General features: G+C 42.9%; 1 protein-coding gene across 1 annotated transcript in view; it reads left to right on the forward strand.

Moving 5' to 3' along the window:
* The window catches only part of SHANK2 (SH3 and multiple ankyrin repeat domains 2), a 266,104-nt gene that overhangs the window by 210,170 nt on the left and 36,400 nt on the right, over positions 1–19,534 (forward strand). Inside the window, exon 18 of the mRNA XM_069016388.1 lies at positions 19,012–19,147. Coding sequence (XP_068872489.1) covers positions 19,012–19,147 — 136 coding nt within the window. The remainder of the gene's footprint in view (positions 1–19,011; positions 19,148–19,534) is intronic.

Raw genomic sequence — 19,534 nt, forward strand, 5'->3', positions numbered from 1 at the left:
GTGTCCAAGAAATGGGGTATGAATAACTACATGTGATTTTATGACCTGCAGACTTGCTTTGACACACTTGGACAGTGTTTCTTATTCATAGCTCCTCCTAATGTGATAGTCAAAATCAGATCTCTGACACTTCTAGAAAATCTATATTTCTATCCAGTTTTTTGTATTCCTGCACAGACACTAACTGGATTAACAGACTTCAATTTTTTAATGTACTTTGTCCCTCAGAAGTTTTCATTGCTCCTGTACGTGGAGGTTGCTGTACTTTCCCCCTCCTGATCCCTTCTGTGTACTGGGAAATAACTTAGGTTTCATGCTCACAGTTTACAGATGAAGTATACCTGTATATATATCTTATCTCTTACCTGTGTATCTTAAGGGCTGGATTTTCAAAAAATAAACAGATTCTTGAAATTCAGCATCAATAATAATTTTGATATCCCCTCTAGCCTCTTCCGCTTCAAAGTCTGGGGAACTGAAAAAGAAATAACTTTAAAGAATTTTCAACATTTTGCAGAAAATTCCTAGGGTTTTATTTTTCAGAAGAGGAGGCCAGATTTGGAAGAAAAGTTAGGTCACAAGGGTCTAAAAATGACATAGGCAGAGGAAATATAGGGCTGACGTTATGGCCGAGTTATTCATGAAGTTATCTTGCTGCTTCAGATGAAAGGAGCCCCATCATTCACATTATTAGGGCAGACAGGATCACCAATTAAAATGAGGCCAGAAATAGCTGAAGGTTTTGATCAGATGTGATGCAGGATAAGCAGGACAAGCAGGAAAAGGCTGATAAATCCTTCTGGATCCACAGTGGGCTCACATCGGGGAGGTCCAGCCTGGCCTTGGGCACTGCCAGGGATCCAGGGGCAGCCACAGCTTCTCTGGGCACCCGGTGCCAGGGCCTGCCCACCCTACCAAGGAAGGATTTCTTCCCAATATCCCATCTAAACCCACCCAATGTCAGCTTGAAACCATTCCCCCTTGTCCTGGCATCTTGAGATGGTCTTCTGGAATGGATGATCTCTCACATGTTTTTCATCTTTCAGAGCCACAGACTTTACAAAATTCCAAATAAATACTGCAGAGGATAGGTATTTTTATTAATTTTTCATGAATTATATCGATTCTGTTCACTCTTTGGCTCCACAGGCTTCTAATATGGATAATAATTGTCCAGCTGCTGCAGAGCTAGATGTTAAAAATGGATTATAGATCATCTGTGCCTTCCTCAAAGGCCAATGTAAAATGTCAGAGCCTTTTATCACTGGGTCAGTGATAAGGCAAAAAAATATTAAGGAAATTGAGGAAATGTTTTAATGGAAGCTGTCTTCTTTGGTTTATCAGTTGCTGGGACTGTGGAGAAAAGGGTATGTCAGGAAAGATCTACCAAAAATCATTGCTAAGGAAAGAAAATATTTCAGTTTCTACCACTTGTTTGTTGTTCTCAGAGGGGTATAAGACTTTGCTGCTCCTTTCCCTGTTTTTCACTTGACTTCCATCTGTTCTTCCAGAGAAGAGCTGGAAAAGAGGTCAAATAGCACCAGTGAAATTTTAGATGACAATAGAAGGAGGCAGAAATCTGCATTACAAATTTTGCTCTCCTTTTCTGCCATCTACCAATGAAATTTTTACTTATATTCCAACAAATTTGTGGTTTTTTTCCTGAAGTGCAGCTTTCAATTCGTTTGCATGAGGAAGACTAGAGCTCCTTCTGTGCTCCGTGTGGGGCTGTACGTCAGCCTTGTACATCTTGGCCTGATGGCTTATTCCTCCTGGACTTTTCAGCTCTTGCTTGTCTCCTCTGGTGGACAGCTTGCCTTGTGATCTTCTCAAGCTCCACCTTCAAATGCAGCAGGATTTGAGCACACTTCCTGGAGGAAGTGTTTCCAGGATCCCATTCATCTCTCCTTAGATGTTCTGTGCAGCGTTAATCTGACCCCACACGCAAGGGAGAGAGTGAATGAATATTCACACTTGTGAATATTCACAACCTTGTGTTGTGGCAGCAGAAAAGTGCCCAGGATGGCAAAGCAGACAGTGCTACCCCAGTAGAATAAAGCAAAGAAAGGAAGCTGGAGAGGCCCTGATGGATTGTTGTGGCTCATGGAGTGTTATGAAATTTTTCCCTCCAAAAATGTTAGTGAGCCATGTGTTTGCTCCTTTAAAGGTTAAGGACCACTGGAGCTCATGTTATGACTAATGCAGTCTGCAGCTCTGAGCAAAACCAAGCCTCCAAAGTTGTGCCTGGTGTCACAAAAGTGAAGCTGTGTTTGAAATGTGTTTTGTGTGCAGATAATTGTTTCAATGGAATGAGACAGTCCTGGAGCGCTGGATCCCAAGGAAGGAATTCAGAGCTGCTGCTGACTCCAAACGCTCACCACCATCCCTGCACACACCTTAAATTAACTCCCTTTCCCCCAGTTTTGGTTTTGCCTCTTATATCTCCCTCTCTATTTTACAAAGGTCTGAGCTGTCCAGGCCCTCAGAAATCTGGGTTTGAGGAATTAATGAACCCTTTAAGCATCCATCTGGAATATTGTGTGTGAAACATATGGTGTGCTGGGAGAGACATTTGGGAAGGCAGGGCCAGGAAGACAATCCCCACTCCTTTCTGCCATGCAGGTGCCTTCCTGCCAGCAGACCTGCAGCCCTCCCTGACAGCAGACCTGGTAGTGATCTGCTGGAACATTGCCATTTGATCCAGGATTGTATTGTGGAAAAGTTTCTAGTAACCTATTCATTTACTGCACTGACTTAGTTCATTAACTCAGGAGAATAAACTTTTACATAAGTATATGAAAACTCGGAATACTTTCTGTATATGGAGGGAGGGTGAGCATGGTTTAAAGGCTACAAAGAAACTGCTCCTGCTGCCAGGACTACTCAGTTTGTAATCTCAATGCCTCTCTTTGCCAGAAATAATTCAGAAGTGCCCAAGAAACAAGATTAAGTTTCTTTGGTGTCTGATAAAACACGAAGGACATATGTTCCTAATGCGAGAGGACTGTCAGAGCCACGGAAGAATCTGTTGTTGTTAGGCCTTTCCAAGTCTGGCTACATAATTAAAAGAACTTCACAGAGGAAATGAGAAGCTAACTGGGGCTTTTAAGTCTTGGAGAAGCCACTAACAGTGTTTTTCTAATAGGAGCCAGTGTTGGTTGTCAGTTTTGAAGGACAATATTCAGCGACCTGACAGTTTGAGGTTTGTCAATGAAAGATCCGTTGTGTTGAACCTGCAGGGCATCCTCTTGTTTTTCTAAAAATTTCTCTACCCCTTGAACAATTATAAAATGTGTTTAAAAAAATTATCATTCTGACCATGTTGAAATAAAACAGCTCTGCTGCAGAGGTGGGTTCTAGCTTGGATATATCTTGCCTGTACAGAGAGCTGATCCAACCCAGAAAAAGTGGTTGATTCTTGTCCATAGTGTCTTGAAGGATAACCACCAATATGTCAGGCTCATTGTTTAGCTGCTGTTTTAACTGCTCAGATGAAGGAACAAGAGGTGATTGTTGTTATGGAGAGGTTGGAGGGCTTGACAGCACCTGAAAACTCTTTAATTCCAGGGAAACATAAATCCAGGACGGTTGTCTGAGGCACATTCAAGCAGGAGGAGCCTGTCTGTTGGGATAAGTGGGAAGAGTTCCTCATGGTCCAGTTGTAACTCAGGGAAGTTTTCCTTCCCTTGGCTTTACTGAGCTTTGCTGTGCTGTGGAAGGGTTTTTTCCTTTGCTGGTGTTCCCTGGGTGGCGTTCTGCACCTGACAAATACCTAATATTTGAATTTTCTGCATAAAAATACTGGAGGTGGTTACACTCCTTCCCACCTAATGACACCTGAAGGACATGTCACGGTTTAATAGTTTCCTCAAAGTGTCAAAATATAATTCATGTATTTATTATGGGATGCATATGTTGAAAATATTTTTCTCTTTGTACAGAATAGTTCTCAGACACGATTTATGTTTTAGGAATAGGAAGTATTCCTGTTTTCTAGTCAGAAGTCGAGCTTCCCTTTGGTATCACTGCCATGCAGGGTTCATGGGTGCAGCAGTGTTTCAGGGAGAGAAAATACCCCAAAAGGCTCCTAGACTGAGATAAAGACAGGGAGAGATCACTCACCAGCTACTGTCACTGCAAAACAGCCGTGATTTGGAGAAAAATCAAATTAATTCATAACAGCTCAAGCCAGGGTAATGAGAAATATAAAACAGATCTTAAAACACCTTCCCCTCCCTTCTCGCCAGGCTCAGCTTCCCTCCTGATTTCCCCCCCCAGTGGCTCACTATGATGGGGACTGGGGGCTGTGGTCAGTCCCTCACATGTGGTCATTGGTGCTCCTTCCTCTTCGGTGGCTGGACTCCTCACACACTTCCCCTGCTCCAGAGAGGGGGAAAGAGTCCTCCATGAACTTCTCCAGCCTCAGTCCTTCCCATGGGCTGCAGTTCTTCCCAAACTGCCCTGGCATGGGTCCCTTCCATGGGGTCAGTCCTTCAGGAACAGGCTGCTCCAGCATGGGTCTCCTGTGGGATCACAGGACCCTGCTCCAGCACAGGCTCCCTGTGGGGTCACAGCCTCCCTGGGCATCCCCCTGCTGCAGCGTGGGCTCCTCCATGGGCTGCAGGAGGACCATTGCTTCCCTGTGGACCTCCATGGGCTGCAGGGGCACAGGTGCCTCTGGTGTCTGGAGCACCTCCTTCCCTGACCCGGGGGCCTGCAGAGCTGTTCCTCTCTCATTTTCTCACTCGAGATGCTCCCACTGTTGCTGATGGGCTTGGCCATGGCCAGCATGGAGTTCCTCCTGGCACTGGCTCCATCAGACACGGCAGAACCTTCCAGCAGCTTCCCACAGCAGCCACCCCCACAGCCCTCCCTGCTGCCAAACCGTGCCACGCAAACCGCGAGCAAGCGTCTGCTGGGAATGATCTCTTTTGATACCATCAAATCAGGAAGGTGCAAGCAGCAGAGGGAGAATCCATCCCTGAGCGTGCTCTGGCCCATACTACTGCTTCAGTAATAGAGTAGTTTCAAGTGGGGAAGACTAAAGATGTAGCAGCTATTATTAGCAAGGCTGCCTCTAAGAAGGTGCTTATTTTAGTCTTGCATGACTCATCCTTATTCTTACATAAAAGACAAGACAAAGTGCAGTTCACTGACTTTGGTCACTAATCAAAATACTGGCAAACCCTCAAAGTGCCTGACTTCCCTGTGTCTGTCTGTCTTTTGAATCTGTGTCTTGCTGCATGACAAAGGGAAGGAAACAAGGAACCAGGGTTTATTCTTTCTATCACCTAGGAAGCTTTTAAGTAATCCAGCTTTTGCCGTGGAAATTCTGTACCTATGGAATTCACAGTGAGGGTTTTTTTGTTGTTTGCTGCTTCTTGCTGGCTGTCACGGCGCGGGATGAAGTCATTGCTTTCGGCCACATTACATCTCCTGCAACCTTCCAGATGGGCTGCAGCTCTGTCAAACAGAATTCTTCATCTCTCCTTGATAAATTATGTGATAACCCTGGGGTGAGGCCAAAAAAAAAAAAAAAAGAAAGGGAGAAATAAATCCAGTTATGCATAGTTAAGTGAGGGCATCTTCATTAACCCAAGGTGGGGATGCTGCAGTAGCAGGGAGTGAGAGGCTGCCGATGAGCTTTGTAAAGAGGTGGTCCTCATTTTCAAAGGCATGGAGAGGAAAACCTAAAAGCAGCACATGCTCTGAGCCAAAATGAATGTCACTTTTCCAGGGAAAGCAAAAACAGGAGCAAAGAAGGTCACTGATAAGCCCTCAAGTCCCTGTGGTAATTAGGACCTCCCAATGGAAGTATTTAACTGGACTTTTCCAATGTTTTGGTTGGAGCTGTAATGAGTTCAGTACTCAGTACTTTAAAAAAAATTAAAGTTGTACTGCATTTCCTGCTTAGAAGGCAAAGCAAGAAGTAAAAGCATAGAATATATGACTTGGACCACGCTGGTTTGAAAAGTGAAAGATCACTTCATCTTTTCCAGGTGGAGGAAACTAACCTTGATTTCTTATCACAACCTGCAACCCATCCTTCCTTTCCATTCTTGCCTTTTAAAAATTACCCATTTCACTCTCTTGTTTGGGAATGTGCCTCCCTGGCTGAACAAACCAGGCTCTGTCCTGTTTCTGAGTTATGCTTTGTTAGTGGCTTAACTCCTCAGCACTATGAGAAACTTCTTCTGTGGTTAAAGGACGAATTTGATCCTAATTCTTGTTCCATCCCCGTTTCCCTGATTATTTAGTTGATCTTACTGAAGTTGGTGGGAAAGATTTTGTATTTGTAATATTCCTACCTGCTAAGGGTGATCTAGAATTTGTAAAGTGTCTCAGTGCAGAAAAGCTGAGCCACCCTCAGTGAGAATAGACTTCAGTGGCACCAAATTAAGGCTCCGATGAAATACTCTTAGAGCTCAGAATTCAGGCAGACAGGAAGATATTTCCCATGCATAGCAGGAGTCGTGTTACCAAAGTAAAGTAAAGGTTTGGGTGATTGATTTGTAGCTAAGAACATCACAACTGTGCTGTCCTGAAGGAAAACTTCAGGCTATAATCACAAAAGGTACTGTTAGGCCTCCTTTGGGTTCTGAAAGAGAAGTTTCAATTGCCAGGCAACTAACCCCAAGATTCTGCCTCATTTGGAGCTATTAGCAGTTGAATCCTGGTGCAGATAGGTAATGATACAGTTCTAAGATGCAATCTTGGCTTGGTTTCTGAAGTTACAATAAATTTGCTTTATTTTATGTGCAGCAGGGACATTTATTTGCCTCTATCCTAAGATTTGGCTTCATGGGAAGGAGCCCAACATACTGAAGGATGTCCATGCCCATGGCAGGGCGACTTAGACTCTAAAGGTCTGTTGCAAGCCAAACCATTGTATGATGCTGGGATTTTATAATGAAATCACTTGTTTTTGAGCAATGATGGAAATATATTAGATGGCAACTTGAGAATCTGATGCTTTGAGGAGGCTGCATCCTGTTTTCTAGGTCTTTGATCTCTAACCAAAGTGACAAAATGTCTGTTTTTAGAGTTTGTGCATCCGCACAACTTCCTACACATGGAAGTTCTGCCTATGCTGTACATGCAGGAAAACTTTCCAGAGAGTTGCTGCTACTTTCCTGCATATCCTCAGTTTCTGAGTACTACTCTGTGAGACACTCCCTTCTTTTCTCTTTGAAAATAAAGCTGGACAGGAATGTCCACAGTACCCACAGAGATCAGGAATTCCCAAACAGCCACCAGGCCCACAGGAATAGCACAGAAAATCAGGAAACGCAAATTATTTGCCCTGACTTCGACATACAAACCCCAGTGAATTTTACAAATTCGTTTTTCCAGCTTTGGATGCAGCCAATTCCTGAATTAAACAATGAGATTCAGTCTCTCCTGGAGCACAAAACTTCCAGCTCTTTCCTTCTGAGCAAGAACGCCGAGAAAGAACTGCCATGTAAACATAAGCAAAATGGCTTTGAAGCTTTCTGCTGAGGAAACATTTGAATTGGAGTCAATTTGTGCTTAACAGGATGGTTTTCCCAGTCCTTTGTCCTTTTGTGTTATTTTTAAGTAGCCCTTGCCTGTTGTACCAACACTGGCCATTTGACGGAGTCAGTAAAGGCTCTATCAGATTAGAGCTGCTCTTCCCCCCTTAGGAATTAGAAGGACTAATTAACGGCATCTTTTTGTCTGCCTGATTGATTTATTTCTTTGCTTTCAAAGTCCTGCCTCTGAAGCCCCCAGCTTTTTGCTGTTCCCATGCCTTTTAGCAGAGTTATTTCTAGTGCCTCTAGCCGCTGTCAAATGCACACACCTACATCTTCCTCAATTCCTCTGGACAAAACGGTGCTCCCTCAGTAAGGAATGTGCTCAGGCTGATAAGCATGTATTAAATATGTGTGTGAAAGGAACCGTATATTAGCAACAATGGCTCACTTAACTATTTCAGACAGCATATATTTAGGGTGGCTAAATATAGTTTTAATTTCAGAGACTCCCGGGAGCTTTGGTCGTGGATCAGGCATTCCCTGCATTCTGCAGGAAGATGCTCTGAAGGCTGACAGTCGTGCACTAATCAAACCCCGTGGCAGAAGATATTCTGCCTTGGATTTGTGCAATTCCAGCAGTGCTGCCTGTGCAGGATTTGGGGGACACAGTAGTAGGAGTGAGTAGCATACGCTAAGGTTGCTTTTTTACAACATTTCCTGAAGCTGAAGCTTTTATGTCACCTTAGTCAGACTTCAGAATCTAAATCATGTCTTTCATGGCTGTCTTCCTTGTAGTCTAAAAAAGCCCCACCTGGAAATCAATAAAAAGCCTATTAGGATGCACTGAAATTGTCCCTCTACCATTGCCAGACTCGTCAATGCCAGTAACTGGGGCAAAGCTGATTTAGGTCAAGGTATTTGGAGAGAAATCAGATGTGATGCTACTGCAATTTGGGCAATTAGGCAAAGAGCTCAGAGGCTGGAATAAAAAAGAGGATGGCACTCGAGGAGAATCAATTACTACCTTAAAGTCATCTAAAATTTGTACATTAGGGCTGTGAGTGTGCCTTCTTCTCACAGTTCTGTCTCCATGTGAGATGGGAAAGCTGTGTGAGCAACGTGGCACTAAAGCAATTGCTCCTGCTAGCTATGAAATGAAGTTGGTAACCTCCAGCAGGGTTACCTGGTCCGTGTTTGGCAAAATGCAAAGTTCTTTTTCCCAGGTTTATCTGCAGCATGTACAATTCACACAGGCTGGGAAATTCAAGTGTTCCACGTTCTCTGGCTGCTGGCAGGGAGCATCGTGCTGTCACACAGATGGAGTCAGGCTCCAAAGCAAGGCAGCTGCGTCCATCCAGTCCCTGGAAACGGTCCCCAGCCCATGCTGGTTCCCAAATCCTGTGGTGGGAGTGCCCTTGGAGGTGCTGGTGGGTGATTTCCATCTGCACTGCTGTCCCTGGCCCTTCCTGGGATGGGGATTTAGGGTGAAGCTTTGGCACATCAGGTGCTCACAGGAGTCATTCCAACACCTTAGGTGGTTTTATGTCCTGTGCAGGGGGAGGGTACCTCAGGAATCTGAGCTCCTGACTCTCCCTGAACCCATCCATCAAGGGCAGTATCTGAGTCACCCTGACACAGCTTTTGGCAATTCCAACTTTATGGGAAGTATCAGCTCTTTCCGCAGTGCCTCCAAGTTTTGAACCTTTGCCTAAGAGCTTGGTTGACATTTAAACTCCATTCTACAACACCCCGTTACAAATTTAATTTGAATTATAAGGGATTTGCATAATATTCGGTTTTTAAATCTAAGTTTCCCTTCCTTAATTTTAGAAGCACACAGCCTTTCTGCCCTTCAGTGTAGGGCAGCACCATCTCTTTCTGTTCTTCTTCTGATCTTTCCTTGCGCTCTTAAGACTTAATTCACATCTCAAAATATTTAGCATAGAATCCAACTCAGTGGGGCTTTGCTGTTTGTTAATTCTGGGAGTCGGGTTGCACAGAAAATTTAGGTGGCAGGAGAACAAGCATGCAAAATTGTGACCTTGGAAGTCTTTTCTACCGATTCTAAAATTACTGTTGGTGCAGATGAGGCTGCTGCTTTCCGACTGAAAATCCCATTACGTCCTCGTTGCTTGGGCTTTGTTTGTCACTCGTGCTTCGTTTGTCTCCCTCTCCTCGGTGCCTGTGCTCAGGTTTGGGGCATGTTTCTCTCCACAAGGCTCTTCTGCTGAGCTGCCACGTTGGCACAGGGTTGTGCAGCTCTTCAGAGTGTTCCTAAAATGTCAGTGTGTATCCGCACTGATTCACCCCAGCTTCGCCCAGCTGAGCCGGGCGGGCGCCTGTGCTGCCGGCTCTGGGTGCTGAAAGGAAGAAGGCGGTAGGTTTGGCTCCCTTCTGGCCACTAGAAGGCAGGAAGTGCCTCCAAAAGTGTTTCCAAAGCTTTGTTTGGACGAATCCCGACGTTTGTGGAGCAAATGTCTCCGAAGGAGAGGCTGCAGCATCGCTGGCTGCTGCGGGCACCCTCGGCCTGGGAGCGGTGCGGAAGGCGAAGCCTTGCTCCGCTGCTTCTGCTCCCTCGGGACCGGCGCTCTCCACAGCCAAGGTGGAACCTCTTCAAAGACCAGGAAATTGCCTCGTGCTCTGTGAGTCACCAGATCATCCCAGAATAGATTTTTATTTCCAACTATTTACAAATAAAATCAAACTTAATGAAAGGTTTGTTGGTGATTCTTATTCGCTGTGACAAAATGCTCTGAGGGATCTGCTGTTACCCTCCTGTGATGCTTGTTCACTCACCAAAATAAATCATTCCTTCTTAAGAGAGGAGCTTTTTGCACTCGTGCTCTTGCTTGAGATGATAGAAAGTGGTTATCCTGTGTGGAGAGTAAGTAAATTAGAACGTCTCTTCTTTGAAGTGGTAACAAAAAGCCTCATTATGAATTAATGAAATTGCTCTTATAAACAAGTTTGTTTTCTTTAAAGAGAGCTGCAAAAGTTGTCTTTGGATGCTTTTTTGAGTTAGTGTTGTGCAACACGGTATTTGTGGCTCGTGTCTGTTTTACATTACAATTAGGGATATACATTTGGATGTTCTTTTGAGGTTGGTTTAAACTAAACATTCCCACATTTGTAACTATGCTGTCCAATGACTCCATCACTGACATCTCTTTTTGGGGTTTATCTTCAATTTGGGAAGTCTGGCATAAAGCATGCACAAAAGCTGCAGTATGGGTAGTGCAATCAGTAATTTTCTAAATTAAAATAGGGCACTCACACGTCACCAGCTGACTGATGGGTATTTCTTCATTCTGATCTAACACAGAACACATTTTTTATGTGAGTTTGATTATTCTGTCTGTGCTTAGACACTGCTTAGGCCCAGACTTCAGTCCTCATTGCCATGGCCTCCAAATTGAACTTCTAAGGGATTCCAAGTTTAAGGCAGCCTCGTTAAAACGATCATGGCTTTGAGAAAGAATTCTCTCCATCTGCTCTAAGATTAGGCTTTCCTGCATAAAGAGGGATGCATGAGCAATACATTTTTTTTAATATTGTTCTTAGAGCAGATGCATTTTCTGGAAAGTGACTGTATGTGGGAGGAGGAAATATAGATTATCAACACATGATGACAACACTTTCTGTCAATATATCTGTGTAATCTCTGGGAAGGTTTTAACAGAAAATCATTGAAATGTACAGAACCAGTCAGTTTATATCCCATGTACAGGGTTTAATTTTAAATTGTGTTGCCTGACTAACTGGTGCTTACCTAATGTAAATTAATATTGGGCTGTATTATTAATGCTCATGAAGAGATCTATATTTTGATACATATTTTAGAATTCTCTGCCTAATGCCCTTTAGTGTAGGTATGCAGAGCTTCAAAAATAGAAGGGCTCAGCCTGCGAGCTTCTACCTCCTGTAAATACTTATCAAGTGGTTCATTCAGAATTCAAATAAAGATCCATTGTCCTCCCAGTGCTTGCATAACAGCACTGCAACTCCCCATTTGAAAAAATATGATATTTTTAGGGTGGAACAGAGCCTCCTGTTTTCCTCCAGTGCTGGGCTGAGAATTGTTTAGTTGGGGTCTGAAGCCCTTCATCACTTTGGGGGGCAGCATGTGCAGGTGGGTGCTGTTCCCAGGGCACAGCGGGAATGGGAATGCTGCCTCAGCTCCCTCTCCTCCCCATTCCTGTCCCCACACAGCAGCACAGGAGGAAGCTGGAGCTGGCTCCAGGGGCTGGCTTGGAAATGCACTCTGCCCAAAGGGAGTCCTGCTCTTCATGCTGCCCTGCAGGGAGCTGTCCCGGAGGGGCCGATGGTGGCACAGGGCTGCCGAAAGGAGGCTCGTCCAAAACTTGTCAGCAGAACAGACCAGCTCCATCCACTGTGCTGCCCAGAGCTGGCCCAGCACTCAGATCACAGCAACAATCCGTGATCCAGAGCAAAATTATCCTTCCAATTTTTGATTCTTTCTTCCCTCTGGAGTCAGTTTATCAGAAGGGCCTCACGGAGCATCAGCGACTGCGCTGAGGGAGCGGCAGGCTGGGGCGTGGGTGACTGACCAGCAGAGGAGCGTGGAGGCATGAGAGTTTGTTCTCCACTGCTCAAATGTGCAGCTTGGGTCGCATTTCTTTTCTTTCCTCAGCTTGCTTCCACCCCAGAGCAACCCCCAGCAGAGGAGGATGACTATGGATGTGCTGGGGGAATGAGGTGGAAGCAGCTCTGGTTGCAGTGGTTAAGCAGTTTCAGATTTTCATGCACGCTCTCATCTGTGAAGGGCAGACGTGCTGGAGAGGTTTCTTTACTATATGGGTGACCTCTAGTTTGCTATTTTTGGTACCCTGTTTTTGGTGCTGTCTCTGTACCATAATTTATGGGCTATGAGAACAAATTCAATATAAGAGGCATGTTCACAAGATGAATAATGTTAAGATACTCTCTGTTGCACTTCAAACTTCATTTTAATTTCACTGAATTTTAAGCTAGTACATATTTTTTTGAGCACTGGAACGTGGGGAAAAAAAAAATTAGTTACTGGCTTATCTTCAGTGAGTTTATTTTAAGGAAAAAGAAGCAAAACAGATGTGCACAGTTCATTGGATTTTTTTTTTCCTGAGAGAAGTTAGAACATGAGAAGCTGCCACCTCTTGCACCTGGCAGACGTTGGACAAATTCATCCTAAGTGCCACTTAATTGATTGCTGAGCACCGCAGCTCAATCAACTGCAATAAAGTTAATTGAACCCCTCCAATGAAACGTGACTTAAACCGAAGGATTCAAAATAGGAACAGGTACTGATTAATGGAGGACATTATTTTTAATAGGACGGGGTCCAAGTAATTGAGGGATATTTGAATCTTCTGTGTAGTCTCATGAGGACGGGAGTCACTTACTTGCAGCAGCTTTCAGGTGAGATATAAGTAAGCAAAATGCAAAATTTTAGATGAGAGTGCTGATTTAACATAGTTCTGCCTTTTAAAGAATGTCGTGGGTAAGAGATGAACAGCAACCTTTAACCCTGCTGCTGCTTTTTTGGGGTGTCAGCTTTGATCCCAAACTCATCCAGTCAGTTTGTAGTTATTAGAAGAAAACAAGTTGTGCATTTCCCTTGAGGGAGGTCAGACAGTGCCCTGGGACCAGTGTAAGCTGGGTGAAACACAGATGAATGCATGACCATCTTTATAAGCTGGTTTGGCTGAAGTTAGGCACATTAGAAAAAAACAAAACTAAAAAAGTCTTTGAAGCACTGACAGCTGTTATGCTCCATTCAGGTTTTCGACTTTGTCATAATATATTATTGAAATGTGTGTTTAACCAAGGCAGGGCATTACTCCCACCTGATATGTTTGTAGCATGCTGGGAAAGTAAGGGGAAAATAAAGGCTATTTAGGCTTTTGGTAGTTTGACACAGGAGAAAAAAGGATTAGTACAAACTGGTAACACCTAGGACAGAAATTAGAGAAAATACCAGTTCTTCTCAGAGGTTCTGGGCCTAGCAGGAATAACAGGGACAAGAAATCTGAGGAGTTCCAAGATGGAGCTTGGCTAAATGTTAAGAAACAAATTTTGTGATGCAGTTGCCATGACAACCAAGGAGTCTGGAGTTTATGATCTGAGATGCCTCTGCCTTCCAGTGCCTCTCTCAGAAATAGCTGTTCCTGAGTGCAGCTGAAGGTTTGGTGCGACTCGGGGGGATGAAGCTGAGCCCTTCCTCGACAGCTCTGCTGTCTCCAGGCAGAGGCCATGCTGCACTCCACTTTTCAGCAGTTTGGCCACTGCTGAATCAGCTGAGGGAAAAGTCTTTGCCTGGCTGGATCCCAGGTTTCACCAGGCTCCAGCCTGTCCTGCTGCCCTTGCCCGGAGCAAGCGCCAGGCAGTAACATCTCCCTTTGCCACAGGAGCTGCAGCAGAAAAGGCACAACATTCCCTGTGTGCAAGCAGGGGGAAATGTGGTGGCAGGGTGGCATCCAAAACCTCAGGACACTGTCTCTCCACAGGGTGTTGTCCTTTAGGCATCTTATATCTTGTTTGTGCACCACAATATTTGAGTTTATGCAAAGAAATTTCTACTGTAGCAAGGCTACGAATGATTTTGATGCTTTTCCCTTAATTCTTATGTACTTTGTTTGCTGTCAAGTACTTCCTTATACTATTTTTTCTTCTGGAGAAATGCCAGAAATGACAGAATTCAGGTGGGAAGTTGCCTCTGTTGATCACCTAGTCCAATCCCATGCTCACTGGTTTCAACTTTACATCGTCCCATGCAGTAAGGCCACCAGGGCAGGCAAATCTATGAGCAAGTGGGCTACTGCAAAATCATTATTAATGCAAGATGTCAGCTGGAATTTCCACATCCTTGTATCCCTGCTTCTGTGAAGCTCTTTTTGTTTGTTTGTTTCTTTTTGTTTTTAGTAGCACCTTTTAGATCAACAGTACACGAAGTCTCTGGAGCATCTTTTACACCAAAGTAGATTAAATGGGATATGGGCAAACACCAATGGCATTCAGTGATGTTTGTGTGGGAGATCAGAACATAAAAAAACTTCCCATTGGTGTTGGAAAGTCTTCAGGAATCTTCCAGAGACTGTTCAAGGCCTGTTTGAGAAACTGTAGAAATAAATGAAGAGTTGGAGCCCAGTGGACTGAAGCCATTTGCTTCTGTCTGTTTAAGCTTCTGTGGTGTGATGGGAATAATTGAGTTTGCAGAGACAAATTCATAAATTAATTTCCATTATGGGACTCATTTATATATTATATTATATTATTACTTTCTATTTTAATCTAAGACACAGGTTAAAATCATGTGCCAGCTTTTTGAGACAATGAATCTTGATATCATTTGTGGTGAAATGCATTTTGTAAGCACATAAAATATCATTACACCAAAGCATCTTCTGGCTTTGGACCTTTTTAACTTGCCTCCTCCTTTGGGCTCAGGCCTTTTTTGCATTCAGGCCTCTCCTGGGGTGCTCAGGGCAAAGTAAGGTGCCAGCAGAATTTGTTCAAATTTGCTTTCACCGAAGCCTTTCCGGATTCGCTGCCTATGTACCCTTGTGCTGTCCATGAGCCCACTAAATTCAGCTTTTAGAATGAATTTAGAGGATAAAAGAATGGGATTCTTGACACTCAGTATGCTTGTCAGGTGCAAATCTGGGACATTTGTGCTAGTTTGTGCTAAATGCTGCTCCAGCCCATCCCAGTATGGCCGCAGACACCACAACCCGTTGCTGGTTTTCAGTGGGTGACCCCTGGGCTGGCCCTGTGGGTTTGCTGGCAGTGCAGATAACTTCCCTAAAACTGTCTGGGTCACTGTGTCTTTCTTCCTCTCACATTTTAGTCTCCAGATGGGAAACCCTTCCTGGCTGGCGACAGGCAGTGCCACGTGCACAGCTCCGTGGTTACTTGAAACTCAGAGCCTGCTAAATCACTTGTGGGCTATTTATTTTCACTGGTACAAGTTGTGATGGAGTCTGTGTGTGTGAAATATTTATCAAAAAGGGTGAATCTCAAAAAACGTGTAGGCAGGGGGTTGTAAGTGTGTGTAACGGGTTTGGGGGTTTGTTGGGGTTTTTTTCAAGTAGTTCAGCGGATAAGGAAGAGCTTCTGAGAAGCTTCTTCTGGCAGGATGTGCATTCCCAACTCCAACCATTCCACCAGCGGGCATTCCAAGCATAATGATGGAGTTCTGCCTACTTAATTACTGGTCAGAATGATTGACTGCCTTTTCCACTGAGGGAATGTTTAGGTAATGGAAGGATTAGGATGATGCATTGAAAAAATTGAGGGTTTTTTTTTTTTGTTTGCTTTAATCTATTTTTTTAATTAATAGAACAAAGTCTGCGAAGGTCTCTTTCTCTGGTAGTGGGGTTTTTTTTCCTTTTGCACCTTCCTACAGGAAGGCTGCTCTGGTGAATGTGTTCCAGCTCGTGCATCTGCCAGCTTACAATGTGCTAGTTATTTTACTGTTATATTATATTATATTATATTATATTATATTATATTATATTATAATTATTTTTTCAACTCATTGCACAACTGTGCATTTCAGAAAAAAATAAAAACACTTTTATCCAGCCTGTTTTGAATATTTTTAAAGACATTCAGTCTATGAGATCGTATTATTTCATAAATTAATTCTCTCAAAGTGATTTCCATCCCACTGGCCAGTAACCAGATGATAATAAAGGATGGTTTTCAAAAACACAGAATTCTGAGGCTTTTCCTGAGAGTCCAGACCAGATAGAGGGGAGTTGTTGAAGTTGTGAGTTGTCCCAAGGGACAGTTTTCCTTGCATTTGGTTTGTTGGATGATTTCATTGATGTAGCATAGACCCAGCCTCCTCACATGTCTGTTTCTTTCAGCTATTTTCACTTATTTTTGAAGGACATGGCAGAAAAAGTTCAGTGCAGAAATATTTTGTGGAATAGTAGAAGGAAAAGAAGAACTTCAGGTTTTGCAGTGAAAGCTTGCAGAAAATATGCTGAAAGATTGGGTTGAAGAAGAGGGAAAGACACAAATTTGTGCCTGGAAAACAACTTTACTCTTTGTTTCTAGAGCTTCCTTCCAAACACTTAGCCACTAAAAGAAAAAGCAGTTTTTGAGTGTTTTGAAAAGTGGGATTACATTTAATATCAGGAACGCTGTGGTGATTATGAAATGAATTGGCACAGTTGGAATAGATATCTGCTTTCCTGGTTTGCAAAGTCCCTCCTGCCAAAGCTTGGAGTGGAAGTCGAGAGAGATTCACCTCAATTTAGTCACACCTGGAAAAGTTTTGCTGCATAATATCAAACTAAAGCTGTCAGACAAACCTGCTTGAACTCTGCTGTCTCACTGCCTGACAACCCTTTCTGCAGTCATTTGGCTTCTGGATGAAATATTGAAGGAGGGTAAAAGAAAGAATGTCATTGAAATCTTTATAAGCTATTGACAGCTCCCGAGTTACTGCTTTGTAATCACGCTCCAGCTTTACCCCCTGAGGTGCTAAAGACTGTGAAGATGAGATTCTGCTCTGCTGGTCTCATGATTCTTTTGTTCTCCAGTATTTCTGTACGACTCTGAGTTAAACAACCTTCAGCTCTCCTATCAATATTTTTATTTTTCTTTATTTTCGGGTAAATCTTTCTGGTCCCAGCTTTTGTAACTGGGCCTTTTCAACAAAGCTGCTATAAACAGTCATTTACAGGTTCTGTTTCTGAGGCAGCTTTAAAAAAATGTGTTGTATATATTTGCTAAATGTTAAATATCATTGCACAGAACGAAGGGAACAGATGGGATGCTGCATAAGCTGTTTATCATATTACACATTTATCACTTTACACTAGTGAAAGTGTACATGTGTTTGATTAATATTGACTTTTGATTTATTTGGAGGGCTCTATTTTTTGACAGCATTAGGGATTACATTGTAATCCTTACTGGCTTCCAAGCTTGAAATTTAATTCCAGTAAAAATAGAGTAGATGCATTCCATAATTCTTAATTACAGGATCTTTTTTTTTCCTGTGGAAAAGAATTACCTGGTTGAGGCTTTAATACTGGAAGGAATTCAGAAGTAAATGGATAACGCTGTTTGCTTCAGTGTTTTAGACAGATTAAATTTAGATGCCATTGGTCCAGCTAAATAAATATCCCTTGAAATTAAATACCAGATGCTAAGAAGGTGTAAAATAAAGCAAACCAGCAAGAGCCCTATTTAAATCGATATTCTTTTATACCCTCCACCTACAGAATGAGAGAACTTCATCTTTGCCTGCTCAACAGGTCTGGATGTTCAGCATGTGTTCCACCTACGTCACAGTACATGAAACCAAAAAAGCCTCTCCAAAAGCACCTCGAGCTCAGACACAGAGCACACAGCTCTCCCCTTGGGCTCCTGACTGCAGCACTGTGGCAAAAAGATGCTTTACCAACGCACTGGTTCATTAAAATGCATTTTGGCTCAGCTAGAGCTTGGAAAAAGGGAAGGTTTTCCTTCCAGACAATGGATGGAAAAATGATTTCAAGTTGGAGTGGGGCGGCTTGTGCTGTTTGTTCTGCTAAATGGCAATAATATTTAATGAGAGATTTTGCTCTAAACTGTAAATCCTTGAGAGTGTGAGATGCCCAGCCTGTCAGAATAAATAGAGGAGGCTAAAAACACTTACTTTGAAAATGAATGTTCATTTTGGAAGGCATTGAGTGATCTCAGTGAAATATTACTGAGTCAGTGGAATTTTGGAGAGAGATCAACTTCCCAGCATGTATTCTGGCAGCAGCTCTTCCTCCATTCCTCAATATCTTTTATGTTCAAATAGCACAGGCAGCACTTCAGTCTTACATGTTGTCATCATTCAGATTTCAGATAACTTTCAGTGACTCCTTATAGATTGAATGAATAAATAAATTGCTTTTAGCTGTGCTTACTTGCAGTTGTTATGCCTCTGCTTTCTTCTGTGTCTATTAATTTATTATTTTATGTGTCCATTAATTTTTTAATTTATGGAAAGACATATCCAGCAAAAAGGATGATGCAGCACTAGGAATTACTGAGAGAGTACATATATATATATTTTTTTTTTTTTTTTCTTAAATTTATTTTTTTTTGGCTGAGTGTTGCAGTGCAGTTTGGAGTTTAATTGCCATGACCACAGTAGCTGCTTGGGTTTCATGTTTTTAACTCTTCTTTTTCCATGGAGACTCTTTGGGTCTGCTATGGCTCTGTTGCCTTTGCTCCCAGGACAGGAGATCCTTCCAGAAACTTGGAGAAGGAAAATTCTAATTGTTGTAAATAAAATACGTAAAGGGCAGGATTTGGTTGGATTTATTTAGATGTGTATTTCCCAAAGGAGTAGCTTTGTTTTCTGGTCATCCTGTCAGCTGTGCACTGTTCCTTAAATACATATTTTCATTAAAAGGCAGTAACAGTAGAAATTCTGTTTCCTCCCGTTCTTTCCACCTTCTGTTTATAAAAATGATAGAACAAACATTTTCTGCGTTTTGGTCTAAAAGACTCCTTCCTTTCTGTGCAGGTTAATAATGAGAATGTAGTGAAAGTTGGCCACAGGCAGGTGGTGAACATGATTCGACAGGGGGGCAATCACCTCGTGCTGAAGGTTGTCACAGTAACCAGGAATCTTGATCCAGATGACACAGCAAGGAAGAAAGGTACCTTTTTCTCTCTTCCTAATGGACTCTCCTGCTCTTGCTTCACAGAAAACAAAGTATGGGCGTGAAACTGCTGCTTTCTACATTCTGATTTATTAGACTTGCCTTCCAAAGTTTGAAATGCCCAGTTCTTGTTTAACTGAGAGCGATGTAATTCTGTTGTGTTAGACATTAACACAATTAACACAAGCAGTATTCTCTTGTCATGCTTGGTGAGAAAGTTCATCTTTTGGGGGTTTTCAGGTGTGTATGTTTGAGGATCTTGTAGTAAAACTTCCTGCAGCAGTGAGAGAGGAAAAGCACTAAGAACAGATGATCTTGTATTAATTGCAAACTTACTTGAGATGGGGGTAGTTCAGCAGTGTGTTTCTCACCCACCCATCCAAA

The sequence above is a fragment of the Aphelocoma coerulescens genome, chromosome 5 (genome assembly GCF_041296385.1).
Source record: "Aphelocoma coerulescens isolate FSJ_1873_10779 chromosome 5, UR_Acoe_1.0, whole genome shotgun sequence".
NCBI lineage: Eukaryota > Metazoa > Chordata > Aves > Passeriformes > Corvidae > Aphelocoma > Aphelocoma coerulescens.